The 18,900-nt window shown below is 38.5% G+C and overlaps 1 protein-coding gene across 1 annotated transcript in view; it reads left to right on the forward strand.

The window, feature by feature from the left end:
- Nucleotides 1–18,900, forward strand: part of PCCA (propionyl-CoA carboxylase subunit alpha) — a 273,796-nt gene that overhangs the window by 95,012 nt on the left and 159,884 nt on the right. The window contains exons 11-12 of the mRNA XM_032100130.1: nt 4,421–4,515; nt 10,091–10,241. Of these exons, the coding sequence (XP_031956021.1) occupies nt 4,421–4,515; nt 10,091–10,241 (246 nt within the window). The remainder of the gene's footprint in view (nt 1–4,420; nt 4,516–10,090; nt 10,242–18,900) is intronic.

Raw genomic sequence — 18,900 nt, forward strand, 5'->3', positions numbered from 1 at the left:
GGGGGAGAAAAAAAAATGTTATAGGCATCTGTTCTGAAGGCTGGAGATTTGAACTCTGGATCCTGTTGGAGTGCTTGAGTGCAGCAGAGAATGAAGGAGTTCAAGAACTGCCATGCTTAACAATTTCTTGCAAGGTCTAGGTGTTTTTTTCAGTATTTTGGAATTCTGCTCTGAAGTATCTAATTCTCCTTGGGAACTCAGGAGGATTTGTGTCCCATTTTGGGCAGTTTGTGGTTCAAAATCAGTTGTACTCTCTTTAACTTCTGCATTATTACCATTTCTATCATTTATTGGATTTAGAGTTAAGTCAGGTCAGCTAATGCAGACCAAAAGTTGTTTCTTTTAGGCACTCATTCCGAAAATTATGATTTAAAAATTTGTGATGTTCGATCTTATGTAGGTAACTGAATTGTGTTTGTCAATAGCCTTGAGGTATTTCCTGACAAGAAATCTATACAGAGCATATTCATTTCCTCAACAGAAATTTCACTTTTTACACAGAAATTTAATTTTTTTGTCCAAAATCTAAACCCTTTCTGCGTTGTGACATGTGGTTGTTGGATTTTTTTTTTAGATAGTGAGAGCCTGAAGTATCTCAGTAACTAAGTGAAACAACAACAGTAAATTTGATAGTGTGAAATGATTTATAAGAGAGAAATATTTAACATTTTTCACTCTGCCAGATGTGTGCCCCAGCCTGGTGCTTCCTATGGGGCTAACTTGCATATCATAGAATCCTAGAATGATTTGGGCTGGAAGGGATTGTGAAAAGCCATCTAGTCCAACCTTCTGCAATGAGCAGCGACATCTTCAACTAGATCAGGCTGCTCAGAGCCTTGTCCATCCCGATCTTGAATGTTTCCAGGGATGGGGCATCCATCATCTCTCTAGGCAACCTGTTCTATTGTTTCACCACTCTCAAAAAGAAATATTTCTCCCTTATATCTAGTCTAAATCTATTATTTTGTAGTTTAAAGCCATTACCCCTTTTCCAGTCATTATAGGCCCTGCTAAAAAGTTTGTCTGCATCTTTCTTATCAGCCCCCCTCTAAGTACTGAAAAGCTGCAATTAGGTATCCCCAGAGCCTTCTTTTTCCCAGGCTGAACTACCCCGACTCTCTTAGCCTTTCCTCACAGGAGAGGTGTTCAGTCCCTCTGATCATTTTTGCGGCTCTACTCTGGACCTGTTCCAACAGGTCTATGTCTTTCCTGTACTGAGGACTCCAGAGCTGGGTGTAGTACTCCCAGTACAGTCTCAGCAGAGAGGAGTAGAAGGGGAGAAGTGAAGAAGGAAGAGAGACATGAAGAAATAGTCTGTAAACAGTGAAACAGCAAAATGAAAAATGGTGTAAAAATGAAATCTAAACCCCACCTTATCGTCTATTGAAGGGTCATGTAAAGGTATATCGTGAACTCTCAGTTTCAGCATTGATCTTGGGGTTCAAAAGAGGTCAGATTGCTAGAGCATCTTTCCGTGTTCTCTTGCTATGGCCAATAATTTTTGGCTGCCTGTTTTTTTATTTTATGATCTTTTTATTTTATGTGCAGATCACCATGCCTTAAAGATCTTTCTTTCAGTGCATGCGGTTTTGGGAGATTCAGCAGGTTCCTACTGATTCTTCAATGACAGAAGTTAGATGAGATTGGTTCCTCCATACTTCCATGAATTCAGGGCAGATTTTACACAGTCTAGATTCCTTTGGGCTTAAAAAAAGGCTACCCCAAAAAAATTAAGCAGTACTGTATTTAGGAACTGTTGAGTAATTTCAACAAAATGGCTTTGCTATTAATAATTTATAGTTTTATTTATAGTGGGTATACAGTGAATGTTGTTTTCCTTATATAAGCACTTTGATGGTACTTTTTAACAATATCATAGCATATCATTTTAACTTCATGTTCTAATCAGCTTTAGGACGTTGACCTTGGTTCATTTTCAAACTGCTGAATATACAAACAATTTGAGACCAGATGCCAAATATTTATTAATTTAGCAGTAACTTTTAAATAGAACTTTTTTTAGCTTTCTTATATTTCTCCAAAGCACTGGTACTTAAAATTGTTAAATAAGAAATTTCCTGTGTCTAGCTATAAAACAATCACTTTGTAAAACATGAGAAAAGACTAAAACAATTAACAGGAAAATAGAGTCCAAATACACTTTATGCTTGAACTGATTTGAAGTCTTGTTCTCCTGAAGTATCTGATAAAAGGTTTAAAGTAAGGGTACATGGAATGTCTACTACTTGGCTAAGCAACAATCCTGCAACTGGAAACAGAATTTTGCTGAATCATGTAGGAGGGATTCCACTGCATAATACTTAATTATTTTGGCATGTACATGTACACAGCATCGACTAATGTCATAATCATCTAATCTTGCAAAACAGGGCATTTTCTGTTATGAATATTTAGATATTAGAAACAAAAGCTGTAGCTGGGACATGCATTTTTAGTGAGATATGTACTGGAATCTCATGTCCTCTCACAGGTGATGATTTCAGTATGCTGCAAATGTTGTCTGAAATACAATTGTTTTGTGATTAGTTTCCTTTGCCGAAAATGGCATACACAGAATAAAAGCCTAATGCTAGATGTTGTTGGCTTGTTCTATTTATAACTACTTTCTCATAGTAGATGTTCATGCATGTCTCTTTTTTCCATTAACTAATAATGGAAAAACATTTCTTTTAAGGTCCAGGTTGCTGAAGTTTAGTAGGATATGAGAAATGTCCTGAAGTGAAAAAAAAAATTACTGCTTGGATTGAAAAAATGTATTATCCTCTTCAGAAAAAATACCTGGAGAGAGAGGAGAGAAGCACAATTACCAGTTTTTATTGTAATGTTCCAAGATTTTTTTGTTTGTTTGTTTTGATGAGACAGAATTCTGTGGAAAGTTGTAGGTTTTCTAACAGTGAAACAGAAGTGCTCATAAGGAATCATTCTACTTAAAGAACAGTGATTTTTCCATCAAGTACCGTGCTATGCTCTAAAGGTACTGCTTTGATACTAAAATAACCCCCACAAAAAACGAGTCCAAAAATCTTTGGGCCTCCCAAATGATTTCTTGTAGGGCCCCATGAGTCTGTAGGGCTCCACTCATCTGGATTGGATGGGTGAGCATTTGGGTAGGAAGTACCTGGTTTGTTGTTGTTGTTATAGTTTTTTGTTGTCTTCATGAGTTCACTGCCTCGTTTTCAGTCACATCTCCCCAGATTTTTCACGGCTTAGCAGCCATTGGTGTCATAGATGCAGGATTTATCTTGCCTGGTGCCATACTTGCTCTGTGGTACTAAAAGGAATAATAAGTAATACAGATTCTTTGTCACAAATGTGAGTAGATATGGTTGAGTTCACACAGTTTGAGGAAGATTGTCTCCTTGTTTTATCTTGTCGGTTTTCAGTGTAGAACTTCACTGTTAAAGAATGAAGCATGAATATTGTCATGGGTTCCTGCAGATCAGAGCAGGAAGATAGATGGAAAAAAAATGGGTTAGAAGAAAAATTTTATAAGGAAGAAAGGGAGCAGGTGTGGTGTGTGTTAAATGAAATTGTTCTGAGAACAAGTGTAGAGTTATCATCATAAGATGGGAAGAAGTCTACTTGAATCTTCAAATCCAGTATTTGGTATTGGAAATGGCTGCATCATACCATCAATTTCATAAAGGGACAGAGTTCCTTACTTTCACCTCTAGTTTGAAGTTGAAGAATTAATTAAGAGTTCTGCTATGCTGAATTTTGGGCTTTTTTTCTACTGTGTAATTTATGTAGTTGGATTTGGATACTTGATTTTGTTACCTCTTGGCTGCAGCCAAGAACTGTAGTTCTTGATTTTTAAAAAAATTTCTTGAAACTACTGCTTTAATTTCCTTTGAAAGTACTGAGGAAGTTGCAAATTTAATTCTCCTTAATGAGGATAACAAAGTTTCTGAAGATCTTTTTTTCTTCTTCTTCACTAAAGACAGGACATTGTTGTTTGCTTACTGAGAAAGCTTCATTAGACATTCTTTCTGAAAGTCAGGAGCAAAATTTTGCATCCTTGGAGATGTTTATTTTGTTGGTTTGCTTTTGTGTAATTTCATAATGCAATGCAATTTAAAATGCTTGAAAATGTAGTTTTAATCTTATTTCAGCCTTTTGTAAGAAGACCCCAAAAATTCAGAAACCAAATTTTGAAGTGAGAGGGTTTTTTGCTTTCTACAGACTCTACATAGAGGCTTTAGAATAGTCCTATTCAGAATTTGAAGGAATGTTCAATTAGTATTTGATATATAATTAATTTTCTACATGAGCTTTTTTCCCAAGCTTTATTTTTAGATTGGGGAAAAAACCCCCCAAACCCTAAATGCTTCATAATAGTATTATGTCAAAAGACCATCTCTAACATCTGTTAGTTAATAGCAGTGTGTTATTGTTTCAGGTTTTGGCAGATAAACATGGCAATGCCTTGTGGTTGAATGAAAGAGAATGCTCCATTCAAAGGAGAAACCAGAAGGTTGTGGAGGAAGCACCAAGGTGTGTATACTGGATTCTTGATGCAGCTTCATGGTAACTGAAAGCACTTTTGGAAGGCTGCTGGTTCTATTTATTGTACAAATGCAAGGAAATTTTATTCTATTAAAAAGCACAAAGGAAATAAATGTTTGTTACAGTAATTTGACTGTAATGCAGTTTTGATGTTGTTCTTGAGGGTGTTTTGATTTTGCTTTACAGTGTCTTTCCATAAGAAAACTGGTGTTGTGTAGTTAATTTTTTTCATGATCTTGTATAAAATGGATATGGATCTTACCAATCAGATATATTTTGGTATGAGATGGCTTTGTTAATATATATGAGATTTTTCTTTATATTCACTTTTGGATATAAAAGTCCAATAAAATATGAAATAAGTATGAATTTTACCACAGATACAGGTATTTGGCTATACTAGAGTAATTGTGTGAAGGCCACATAATACTGTATATTTCCATTTGAATTGGAATATGAAGTATAAAATACTTTGCACCACGTTTAGTACCGTTCATGGTAGTGAACTAGAGATCTAGGTGTCTAGTAACTCAAAAGTGCAAAACTATCGTAATCTTACAGGTTTATCGTGAAGCTGGAATACTTTGCTGCTATGCAAGATGTGGCCTTGCTGTGTTTTCTGTTGCATGGCAGTCATCAGAGAATATGTGTATAAAAAGCGCAGCAGGAAGTTCTGATTTCAGAAAGGCAGACAGAGGTATATCACTGCCTGTGGGAATTGCCACTGTAATATGTTCACCAGCTGGGATGGGTTTGCCATATTTTGTTGTAGCACAGAACTATGTGCTGCAACAATTTGGGGTGTGAGGAAAAGCACATCATCCAAATGATGTTTCTTTAGAGGTGCCTTGTTAGTTAATGTTGAATTGTAATTGCAGGACTGCCACTGTTTGACCTATATTTTAAATAAAACCCCAAAGTTTAAAGATACAAATCTACTAATAAATCCTTCCTGGTAGGGCTTGTGGATTTCTTGGAAGCCTTATGCTGCTTATGCCTAAAGATCTTACTGTGCTATTGTGGAAAGTGAATACTTCAGGTCCTTATATAATGCACATGTGCATATATGTGTACCTAAGCACTTAAAAGAGGAGTGTCTTCTGCCTCTGTCTTCTGAGTGTATGTAAGGCAATGCCTGTCATTCCTGCCTGCTCCTTCTCCTTGCCTGTGGTCAATTAAAGTGGTGTGATACATCTTTCTCTCACCAGCCAGCTGTGATCAGAGTGTTTTCTTTCATCAAAAGTACCAGCCTTTCAACTTTCTTGGGCTTCTCTGTTGGAGTTGCCAGTAAGTTCTCATCCCCTCCTATACTTCTACAAGAGCATGGGCAAGTCAGTAGCTTCCAAAATTTGGTGTGAAAACTTTTCTTCCTTTTTGTTGTTGAATGTTTTAGACTCTGCCAGACTTCTACTGACAGCTTTGGAAGTGCTGTCTGCCTTACAGCCACTTGCACTTGTCTGCAGAATCCACTAATTTTCAAAGGGTTACAAGACTTGCAGATAAGCAGGGCACTTACTTCTGTGAGACACCATAGAGACCCTAAAACCTCAAGCTAACCGTTCCTGGGAATGCTCTTTCAGTTTGATTGTTTAAGGACTCCTGGACGCACCTCTTCTGGTATGGCTGGATGAAGGAAATAGATTGTCCTCTTTTCTCCCGTTTTACATGGTAGCTGCTATTAAGACCTCTGAGATAGGTCAAACCTTTTTATTTTCTTTCACAAAACCCAGGAGATAGGGATGTTATGGGCTAAAATGGGGTTTTTTTTTGCCTTTTGGACAATTTAGGGCTTTTGACATTGGCCTCTTCTCATGCCTTTTTTGATTTACTCTATTATGATGGCATTTTCCTAAGTGTCTAATAAGAGACTTTGGGCCTTTTGGCTTGGAGAGTAACCTATGATTTTCTTAAAGCTAAGTCTGCAGCTGCTGAACCTTATCCTTATGGGATCATTTTGTGTTTGTATCTCCAGTTTTCCTAGGGAAGTTTAGTCTTTTGTTAAAAACAAACAACAAATGAAAAACCCTCTCTCATTTGCAGAGAGAAGCCCCTTTAGTTCACACACGAATGAGGTTACAGTATTCCAGGGACCCCTGGTGTTCATGGTGGTCAATTCCCCAGACTCAGATAGGAGACCAACAAACTTTGCTTATGCCTTTTTCACATGGTGAGTTGTCCTACTCTGTTTTGGCAAGCACAGACAATAAGACACATCCAATCATCGCTAGTGTTTTAGTTTGTGCTGGGCAAAGTTAGTGATGCACAGAGCTTCCAGTGATGGACTGTAATTTTATCTGCTTCTACTTTCACACATTTTTGGATATGCTGTTGTCCTCTCATTTCACAGAGGCTGACATTTAAAGAGATGAGTGATATGAGTGACATTTAATAGTTCCTTAGTTGAGTTTTTGTTCCTCAACTGCCCAAACTCTTCTCTGTTCGTTTTCGGAGACGGTTGCCATGAGACACTGTATTTTGGCAAGAAAAAATGCAAAGGTGTGGTTGTATTTTGCTGTCTGCTGGAGTGATTAATAAGAGATTGTTTCCCATGTGGAGAAAAACCCCATGGATCCTTTAGGGTCAATCAAAATTAAATGCACAGGAGTATTAACTGACGATCTTATTCAATAATTGGAGGACTAACTCAGAGGAGTGCTCTATAACTTTACTTTGGTGAGAATGTGTCTCCTATCTAACAATTTCTGAACCTGTTAGAAGCTTCTTAAAGCGCTTCAAATTTGCCTTGCCACTTGTGCGCAGGAATGGTCATCTGTTCAGAGGCACTGACAATTTGAATGAATGTATGTAGGAAGGAACTTAGCAGAAAGGTGCATTATTGAATTAGAGAACATATCTACAGGTTCTCCTTAGAGTTCTTATCCATATATGTGTGTCAGACTCTCAATTTCCTCTCACTGTCTAGAAATCCTTGAAGGATTTTGGGTTAAGAGAAATGTGAGCCTGTTCTGTTTGTGACTGTGCATGTGATTCATAGGTGGGCACCGTTTAGATGTGGGGGCCGAACTGTGTTCTCAAATCCTTTAGCATATTTATGCCCATGGTCTGGTAGTACATAATAAATATCTCAAAGGATAATGTTTTGTATAGGTAAGTAATTTTTTTGAACACGCAGTGTGCTTGGAGCAGGGAAGCTGACTTTGACATTTAGAAAATTGAGGTTCACTCCCTCAGTGTGGTGGAATCTTCAGAGGAAGGGTAAGTGTTATTGATCATTTATTTTTTGTCCAAACTGAGCAATAAATTTCCACTGATGGTAACTGTTTTTATTTTTCAAAATCTCAACCTCGTCTGTGAGTGAAGGTGATAGGGATATTTTGGGAAACCTTATCTGATGAACTAGAAGTGGAGAGGTAACATCTTGCCCATGTGGTTTGTCTCTCTGGCTGTAGAAACAATGTGACAATTGTATTCCCTTTGATTAACTTCACAATAACTTGATGAAGGTCTTATGAGTGAAGTGTCAGGTCTGATTTATTTTTTCTTTTTGATGCTTTTATTTTGTGACTCCTTTTTATTTTGTAGCCTTTGGGCTGCCATAGGAGCTGTTTGGTCTAAAGAAAAACAGATCTATGTTTGAAAAAGATTTAAAGTCAGGTTTAAAATGCTGTGTTTTCAAGTGATGCCTAATTAGATTTTAGAAGAGTTATTTTGGTTAATAAAAGGTGTGTTGTTAAAAAAGGGAGAAACAATGTATTTGAAAGGTAAAGCAGCAGAGGGGAATATGAAAACTTTGGTTAATTAACCTAGCCAATGGTAGGGATGATCCAGTCATTTCAGAGTGTTAAGCTTAACTGTGTGGCGGAGATCAAGTTTAGCGATGTGACACCGGCGTTCCATTCTCTGGCTGCAGCAGGAGGTGAACAGTGAGATCTCCGACCTCCATTTAACAAGTATAGGGAAGACACCACTGTAATGAAGGGGAGTAACTGTCTTTCATCTACATGAGAAGTAATAATGGTTATTCTAGAAATACAGTATGAAGCTGATATTGAGAAGGTTTTGTTCTTCATAAGCCCCTCATTGACCTTTCATGATCAAAGCCCTGCAGAAACTCCACACTGAATTATAGATTGTTGATTTCATGTAATGTATTATCCTCTTACTGAATGAAAATAAGAAATATTATGAAACTATTTTGCATTTACCAGTGCCTATTCTTATAGGTATGACACCCTTTTTGTGTCTTCTGATCTTCCCTTTCAACTGATGTAGGATCTGATACAGCTTTCTTGGAATGAGACTTGACTTCCATTTCCTGTTGGTCCCAATGTTTGCCAAGAAAAAAATTTTTTCCTAAATTCTGAAAATGCCTGCCTTTCGGTCCATCAGAATCTGTCTCTGGGCACTGAAAGGACAGAGGTGTGAAGTAGCACTTTTCCAGTAAAGAAAAGGATTCCACTGTCTCCTACTTTGCCTAGATACTTGCTCACTTCTTGTGTCATGTCAAATATGGATTGTTGTGGCAGACGTCTTTAGCTCTTGTGTGAGTTCAGGTCTCAGTGAAAAGCACCCCTGTAAGTGCTGAAAGGTAAGTCCTGACCAAGCACTGGCTTCTGTCTGGGTGCAGTCCAGGGCTCCAGATGGAGCTTCACTGGCTTTGGGGCCACTTTAGATAGGTGAAGGCCCCTGATTGCTCCTTTGCAGAATTAGGGCCCACTGTTGAACCCCTCTCAAGAAATATGTAACACTTAGTGTTTTAGTTTAAAAGAGTAACTTAGAGGTAAGGTGGAAGTGACTGTTTATTCCTTTGAAAAAATACTTTTGAAATGATAGCTGAGTTACGTGCCTAATGTAAGTCAAACCAGAAATATAAATAATAAGTGTATTTACAAGCTTATGTAAGATGAACAGCTACATGTTCTTTCATTGAAAATCAATGTATCAGTTTGAGGGGCAACTGGTTTCAAGGCTTTGGTAGAATACCACAGAAATATATATGTATCTAATTAATCTGCATAGGTTAATCTAAATCTGCATTTATGGTAGAGGAGAGTAACAAGAAGAATAGGTTACTTCCAGAAAGACTTCCACAGTCTTTCAATTCACTGGCCCAGTGGATGTGGTGGAGTGCTCTCCTAGAATGAGAGACATTGTGCAGTGTTCACAGTGGCTCCCAAGGTGGTAGCTGAGCTGCTCTTTGGTTGCACTTGAGTGTATCCAAGATTTGTGGAAAAGACTGTATTGAAATTAACGTGGATAATAAATATCTCCTGAGATTGCGTCAGTTTGTATGTCTTTTTTTTCATTTAATTTGCATTGTTATAGATCTGACTGTTCAAAGAGTGTTGTGTTCTGTTATTTTATATTTTAGAGAATATGGTTATTTATCCTGAATTTCCTGTACATTAGCAATAATTGTAAAGCATGCAGTGTATCTACTTAGGGGTAATATAAATGTAAAGACATACATTTAACAGTCTTGACATGTTTTCATAACTTAAATAATGATGCTGTCCTCTTTTGACCATCGTTTAAACAGAAGATTAAATGATTAAATAATTATTATTTTTAACTAAAAAAAGTCATTGTTTCTGTATTGTAGCACTTTTCTGGACCCTGAAACTCGAAGAGCAATGGGAGAACAAGCAGTAGCTCTTGCCAAAGCAGTAAAGTATTCCTCTGCTGGAACAGTAGAATTCCTTGTGGACTCCAGTAAGAATTTCTACTTCTTGGAAATGAATACTAGACTTCAGGTAAGAAAAACAACTCTTCAGATTCAGAAAAGTGTTATTTAAATAAATAGACCATAACCTTCTCCCATATTCAAGGGTCTGCTCCTGCAAAGATTTAAGCATAAGTATCTTAATGTATGTGAGCACTTCCCACTGAACTTAAAAGATCTACTCACTGAAATAAGCCTGCCTGTGCAAAGCTTTGCAGCAGTGAACCCTTGCACAGCACTCAAGTAAACGTTCGGAGTTTTTGCTCTTTGTTACACTTGACCTAAAGACCTTGCAAAAGGTCACTGGTAAGTGCCACTGTGAGTTCACATTAAGTGGCTAGCCACTGTGCTCTGAGGCATTCCCCTACTGGTCCCTGAAGTTTCTTTCTTATTTTTTATACTTTGATGATCACTTGTTGAGTTTCTCTAGAAGGGTGATTGAAACTATATGTGTATATCAGCAATAAAAACTCTAGCAATTTGCATAAGATTGAAATGGTGACTCGAATGCAACTGTAAAAAGCATGCTGACACGGTGTAGGATTTTTGTGACAACTCATGTAGTCAGTGGAAGCTGTTCTAATGTACACTTCAAGTGAACAGATGAACAGTGTTTTATGGAAAACACCCTCTACTGCTTTTTTTAATGTTTGATGGATTTCTGGTCATAAGCTAAGAAAACAAGTATATAACTTGAAGTCTGGATATCATTCCTGAAGGTTGGAGGAGTGTTCAGCTTGTAAGCAAGTCCATTCCATTGCTTCTATCCTCCTTTTCTCACTTTGTTAAATTACACCAGTAAGACTGAAATATGGAATCAGTTTGATAAGCTTCTCATTCTGTTTTAGCTACATTTCATTAGGGTTATGTCCTGTGTGCTGCTTCTACATGTGGGCAATGAGAGAGTGTAAAGAGATCCTCGTGATCTGACATCTTTGCATGACTTTAGGTAATAATTGGGTAAATTTATGATTTAGGTAAATTTATGCTTTGGGTAAAGAAGTTAAAGAGACTTTGGGGGGTGTTGCAATCTTCTGTGCCAGGGGAAGACTGCTGGTAAATTTTTCTTGCCTTGCAGGACAGCAGTGGTTTTGGAATTAGCCATGCCAGTCACTTTACATGCCTTTGCTAGGCACTATCAGGTCTACCTTAGATTCAGTTAGAGGGGGTAGTGGTTATTGACAATGTATAGTTCATTAAAATGTTATGAAGAATTCTCTCACTTTGGTCATACTCTTTACTCTTTTCCTGATCTTGTAGTTTTTGAGCCAACGTGTCTTCAGTGACTTCACATTCTTATTTACATAGAAGAAAATTAATTTATGGTTTTCTGCATAACCCACCAGAATTTCAAAACCATTTCCTTGCTGTAGTATTATTGATCACGAGTTCCTAAATGGAATTAGTGATGGAATATCCTTGGATTCCTTTTTGTGGTTTGTTTTTAAGACATTATCTTTGCTGTTTTGCAGTGTCTTTACCCTGCAATACCCAGTGGTACATGTTTGTAGTCCCAAATTTCTAAAGTCTCCACATATGCAGGAAGAAAGCTGTCACAATTCAGTCTTTAAGGACTTTAGACTCCTTTTGAAATATAGCCTAAGCAGCTTGACAATCCCATATAATAGCAAACTCGTTCTTTCCAACTCTTGAAATTTACTAATCTTAAATTAGACTACTTGTTTAGATATTCTTTACTTCCTCTATCCTGACTGTGTATTGTCTCTAATCAGCATTTCAGCTTGAGTCTGGAGTTGTAATTTTCTATGATTTTTCCCCAGTCTTACCCAGTTGATCTCTCACTTCTCCAAAGTCTCAAGCTTTACTTTCAGTTCAGCTTACAGTTATGCAACTTTTTGCACTTGCTTCCTACTGTTAAGAGCCAAACCTAGAAATTCTAATAAAGCTTGTCCAGCTTTAACTTCAGGACCAGGATAGTCTCCAGATGTCCCTGTATTGCTTCAGTCTTTTTTTTTCCTTTTGCGTCTCTTAACTGTGATCAGTGACTGACCGACTCACTTGCCTTGTTCTTGCTGAACACTCCACAGCTGGAAGAACTTTCCAAAATGATGTGTGTCTGATCCAGAAATGATCCTCTTAAGATATTTGTCAGCGTGCATTAGACACAGCTACCTGTCAACATCATCAGAACATTTCTACTAAATTATGCAATTTTCTGTTTTAATGTTTCAGCATTCTCTGATGAGATCACTGTAGCTGTTTTATTTTAGATACAGACTTCAGAATATATTTGCTAACTAAACTGTGTCCAATATTTTGTACTGTCTGTACATTTCTCACCTCCCTCCCTCTGGTGTATCTTTTGGATGCCTTTCAGTCTTTCTGGTAAATTATTTTGCAGTAATCAGAGTTGTATTGTTACTTTGCTGTTTTTTGGGGAACTCTTTGGGAATATACCTTTTCTGTTGTATAGTTACACAAAAAAAGTGTAAATAGCACCTTGAAAGAAGTTTATATTTTATTTAGTTTTTGTTTTAAGTGTTGCTGCAATACTATACGAGATTGGGAAGCAAAAAAAATTGGTGAATCAGCTCCATTGTGTCTCTTGTATGCTACACAAATTTGTAACAGATGTTTTACTGCCTCTAAGTGATTCAGCTAGAATGGCTTATTATTTGCTGTTGGCAATGTTCTTTTTGTTGTATCTGTTTTTCTGCCATCTTTCTGAGGCTAGCTGGTGTAAGTATGAGACAGAAGATTGAAGATTGGTGTAGCGGGTTGAGTTCGAAACCGGGCGGAAACACCAATTAAATGTAGTGGTTTTGATTCAAAATATCCATTATTTACTTATTTTTCTTCTGTGAGATAAGAATTAGGAGAAAAGCAAAGCAGGCACAAACCTTAAACAGTTGCAGTACAATGAAAGAGCTTTATTACTAACAGAATTAAAAGTAAAGAGAAAACAACAAAACAAAATTAAAGTAAATTCCCCCCCCCCCCCTTTCCAGCACTTCTCTCCTTTTATCCAGCTCACACAAGGGATAACAGAACATGGGATGTTAGTCAGTGTTGCAGTTCTTGAAAAGTCTTTTCTCTTATGCTTAAGGAAGAAAAGGTTTTCCTTCAGTTGCACGTGGTTCCCAAACTGCCACCAATAGCAGACCCGCCCGGAAACAAACAGTCTGCTGTGTGTAGAACATCTCTCCCATGAAGAATTTCACAGTTCTTTCATACTACAAAACATGGGCCATCACATGGGGTTATTCATCTTTTTAAGGATAAGTTCTTTTGGCCTGCACACAGAGGCTTTTCTTCACCACAAGTCTCTAACAGCCTCTTACTACTTCTATATAGCCTGGCATAGGCACTCTTCACAATCTTCACAGGCACACGAGGATACTCCATCCCCCCATGTTCTTTCATTGGATTAAAGAGACAAACAGTTTGTGGTATTACGGTTTCTTACCACGGCATGCAAGAAGGTTTCTTTTAAGCTGCGCGCCAGAATCGCGGCACCGCCCTCTTTTCTCCTGTCGCCATTTCCAGCTCCGTCCCACGGGACTCACTTCCCTTTCTCTCTGACTCTGAAGCCGCCATGTTGAAGGGTGTTCTTGTTCAGGCTTTACGGTGGGGAAAGCCTCGCTCCCTCTGTGCTGCTGGCTGCGTGGTGTCCTCTTCAGTTCAGCACGAAGTGTGCTGGCTGCAGACAGGAGGCTCTGCCGGCTCCCGCTGGCTCCGCCGGCTCCGCATGGAGAGGAGAGGGACCCGCCTGTCCCCAGAAGCCGCGCTGGATGGGTTTAGCTGTGGCAGTCCATGGCTGGTTTGAGCTGCCTGCGGCTCTGGGACAGTTCCCCCCAGCGACCCAGGGTCCGTGCCGTGGTGCTGAGAAAGGGGGAAAGGGGCAGTGGCCCCGGCCCGGCCCAGCGGGGCCGGGAGGCTCGGAGCCCCCCCCACCTTCCAGCAGGCGAGCTCCGACCAAAAAGGGGAAGTCCCGCCTTTCTGTGTGGTTTAAATATGTAAATTGTGAGAAGCGTAATTGGTCTTAAAGACTGTCCATCAACTCAGGGTCAACCCAACACAATTGGATAATTGCATAGTAAAACTAGTTGCTCTTAATTTCCACAAGAGAATGTAGAGATGTCTGCCCTAGCAGCTACCGGAGAACTTCTGTACGGTGTCATTTAGGGCACTTTTGCAGCTTTTTTCAGGCAACAGCTTTTACCGCTGTTAAAATTGAGGTAGACCAGGTGTTGAATATGTGATTCTTTATAGCTGCTCATAGTGTGGTGTGTTTTCTGTTACCTAGTTGTCATCAGCCTAATCAAGGACAGTCATGGTCCAAAACAACTTATCAAGAGCTTTGCAATAAATAAAAAGTTTCTGACCTCTTAGACTGATAGCCTTTCTGGCTTCCAAGTTATGTCAAAATCTCTTAAGGTATTTCAGAAATCCTGGCTTTAACCAGAAAAGTTTCTTCTTTTCTTCAATGGAAGATAAGAGGTGTTCTTCTTGGACTTTATATGAAGGAAGTCTATGGTCTGTACTTAAAAAATATCTGTTAATACATGTGCGTGTGGTGTAATTAAGCTTCCTATACGTGAATCAGTTAGTGATAGCAAAGGGAAAATGTCCCATATTTTAGATGTTTGTAGTAGATTGAAATGAGAAGCATCCCTTGTTGGCTAGAGAATAACTGAGAAATGTACAATGAATTGAGCACTTACCCCTGGTATGTTTGTGTCTCAGACCTGTTCCCAGCCTTCTGCCTCCCTCAGGAGTTGTGCAATTTAAATAACAAGGGAGTACTCCCTTCGTCCTCAAAACGTGACTGAATTCGCTTAATGTAATTGAAATGATCATTTGTGTAGACTGGTGTAGAGAAATATGGTAATTTCGGTAGGTTTTCTCTTCATAGGATGGTTTGAGTATTTTTGTCACAACTTTTTAGGGAATAAAAATTAATTTTGTAGAATAATCTGGTGTGTTTGTAAGAGATTTGCTGAGAGCAAATGGCATACCTATGTTTTTAGTTTACAGTTAATTGTTGTGAGAGTATTTTATGTAAATGCTTTTAAGTTCTTATAAAGTAACTTGATTCTAAGGCATAAAATGAAGGTAAATAACCTTCCATAGACCGATAAAACATTACCCAGTGCTAAGACTTTTGTTTATCACTCTCTGGGTTTTCATCAGATTTTACTGGCCATTGGAAAATTACATATTCCAGAGCTGTCTTTGTGCAAAACTGGCTGTGACTAGTGTAAAAGATGGGAAGAATTTTTACATGCAGCATGTCTTTCTTTCTCATGTTTCTCCACTCATGAAAATACATAAAGCATGGTAAGAAAATGTCTAAAAGCAGGTAAAAATCCTGTTGCTGATGGTTTGGAGCTACACTGCTTATAAACTCCTGGTTCTAACAGCCTCTTAATGGTATCTGTCTTGTGTTGCACATCACGAGTCAGCACCTGCTACATGTTTGCCTAGTGAAGGATAGAAGTTCTGGAAAATATTGCAGCTGCACTATATATAGCAGTAGCAACAAAATACAGATAGCAGTGATGAGCTGAATCTGGATTGCCACCTAAAGCCATAGAGAGGTGGTGACTTTGGTATCTATTAGCAGAGCCATGGGATGGCAAGCGGTGATTTTGGTGTCTTGGTTGTGTGTAGCTGCCTGGAGGATGACTTGTGATAGGTGGGCAGGAGTATGAGAGCAGGGAAAGGGGCTGTCAGGGGTTAGAGGAGTAGATTTCTATGAAGTCAGAATGATGGGATTTCAAAGTAAAGTCTCAAGCTACTGTTTCTGCTGTTTGCTGAGACTCTTCATATTTCTTAATACTGGAATCTTGTTTTACTGTGACAACACTTTGCTTCAGTCATTTTAAATAGTCTAACGAACAGTGTCAGATGGTAAAGACTTTCAATTGCTGCTAACCTGGGCTGAATTTGAACTACTGACCTAAAGGTGAAAGGTCTCTTATCCCATTACCAATCCGCTAAGCTCACCAGAATCCATTCTGCACACAGTTTATACCAGCTGTTCATGGCCATTTTTAGAACCGAAAGAAAAGGTGATTTTGCTGCCAAACAGCACTTCTTCACACAAGAGGGTCGGCCGACAACAGTTAACCAAATTTTTGCCACATTCTTGCCTCCTAATGCAACTTCCATTATGTAGCTACTGGTTGTCTGCTTTTCAGGCTTCCCAAAAGAGCTACAGAAAAGCATTGCTAATTGTTGTTGACAGAAGAGAACAACGTTGTTTGTGTAAGTCACTGAATCTGAAAGATGCCATTAACAGTGCTGCCAAGGCATGGAGTGATATCTTAGAGACGAAATTCCCATGTAACTCTCATAAAATACTATTTAAAAAAGTAGAAAAAGAGGAGACTACTTAATAAGTCGAGGAAAAAGAAGGTCATTCTTGAAAGGGTACATTAGTTTCTTTGCTTTGGTGAATTTGATGTAAAGCAAAAAGAACAGCTGCAGTGTGACCAGAGCCATCTTGAATGAAGTGTTCTGAGAAGGCAGCTAAATACAGTAAAAGCAGGAATTGCATCTTTAGGAAATTGGTTTTGTGGATGCTAGCTTCTTTATTTTCTTACAGGGAGTATATCATGGAAAGGAAATTGTGTAGAATTAGTGATTTTAAAGAAATTTTTTTGAAGTGCCAGATGTTAATTGAGAAAGTTATCTTGAAATTGTGAGCTAATTAACTTGTTGACCTAAAGCGTGTGCTATTTGTCTAAAACATGGAAAAGATTTGGAATTCATAGGCCACGTAAGATGTGTCTGTTCCACACAATGTAGAAACAAGTCCTTGCAAAAAAAATTGAGAATTGTGTCAATGATTATTGGAATATAACTTCCTATGAGGAAGTAAATGAAATACTTTTTCAAAGTTATATGCTATGATTAAAAAATAAGCTAGTACAGAATGTCTGTGCATTAGTTTTTATTTGTACATCTTACTTGGGAAACAATAAAAGAAGTCTACCTGAACGTCTTAGCTGATGGAAATTTTCGTAGTCTGGTTGCCTTCAGTTCTTCAATTGTATACTAATATGTCAGAAAACAAACAGCAAGTGTTGTTATATACAATGTCTATAGTTAGCCTGTTAAGTATTCCTGCTTTCCATTAATTCTGTATGTTAATCCAACCATTGTCTGTTTTTCAGTAGCCTTTATGAAAAGCGTTTTTTTGCTGTGTGCTCCCAAACCCCATGTACATGTGAACTGTTTTGCAGAAAGGTGTGACCCCAGTGTGCTCCTGCTCATGGTAGTCAGGAAGCTTGCATGCCTGAAGAGCGGAACGTGTGTGCACCTCTGTTGCTGTTCAGCTCTCCAAAATAGAAACCAGGCTTACTGAAATACAGGGGGTTGAGAAGCATCTGTAAGTTGGTGCATTTGGGTCAATTGATACTGGATTTGGCTGCAGCAGCAAAGCCTGGGGGACTCCAGGTGAATCACATTTCCTGGAAACTGAGGTATATGTTGAAAGTTAGTTTTGAGATTATTTATCTAAATGTAAAGGGGTATATGACACCAACTAGGGACTTACAGTAGTAGGGGTGACATAGGCTGTAGTTATAAGTCTACTGAAATTTAGATTTTCTTGGCTGATGTGGCGTGCTTGAATGTTCCAACTGGTGTGTGAGTAACTTGATGCCTTATACACACAGGGACAAGAGTGGTCTGCGAGTGTCCAGAAGTGCTTACTGTTAGATCTGAGTACCTTGATAGTCTTGAGAAAAATGTGTCCCAGAATTATTCCCCTGAATACAAGGGGAGCAGTCATCACTAATTTAACTCTTAGCTCCAGCTGTCCATAAAAACTGCATGACTGTTTTTGTAGCTGTGGATGAACCCCAGTATGGTAAAGCTTTAAAACCACTGGCAGTCACAGAATGGGAGGAGAATTAGGAGCCTTTCCATACTGTAGTCATGATGGATGCTAACTGAATTGTGATGTTGGTAGGCTCCCCAACTCTTTTATACCTGCTTTACCATCTATGAACTGGGACATAATTATTATTTTCTGACAGGCTTTGCCACTAGTTTCTCTTGCTGTATAAATGGGAAGGGGTTAGTGAAGCAACACCACTTGCAATGCCCATGGGAAATCTGGTTTCTGTGATATGTCTTAAGAGCAGTAGATCTGGTATGAAGGGGAAGCACTTTCCGTTTACTTTATATAGCCATTGCTGATTGTAGCAGGTATAGCTTTGTGGACTCAAAAGCAGGAATATAAGTAGCATTTTACAGAGAGTAAGACTTTTTAAAGGAGGTATATATTATGCTTAAGTGCATTGAAATGATGACTTATCAACTTTTATGAGCAGACTTGGTATAAGTAAAGGAGCTGACAGAAAAGGTGTTACTTTTGGCAGCTAATTAATTGAGAGTTATCACTGATCAATTTTTCTGGTTGTTCTGTTGGAGAATAAGGTACAGCTGCCTTGATAGAGCTATGATCTGTAGATTGCTTGCTGCAGACATGTCTGGTTTTACCCTTTGTGTTGAGGACCTCAATAATGTGTGAATGTAGCCACTATTGTATAACCATACCAACATTGGCTCTTTAATGGCTGGGGCTTCACTGGCAACATCTTGGATCAGCTGACTGCAAAACTGAGTATGGCCTAAAGCTAAAGGAGTTGATCAGTGGAGTGTGATTCAGCTCCATTTGTGAGCAAACTTGCATTCTTCTCGTCAAAAATTTAGTA

Source organism: Corvus moneduloides, chromosome 2 (assembly GCF_009650955.1).
Source record: "Corvus moneduloides isolate bCorMon1 chromosome 2, bCorMon1.pri, whole genome shotgun sequence".
Lineage (NCBI taxonomy): Eukaryota > Metazoa > Chordata > Aves > Passeriformes > Corvidae > Corvus > Corvus moneduloides.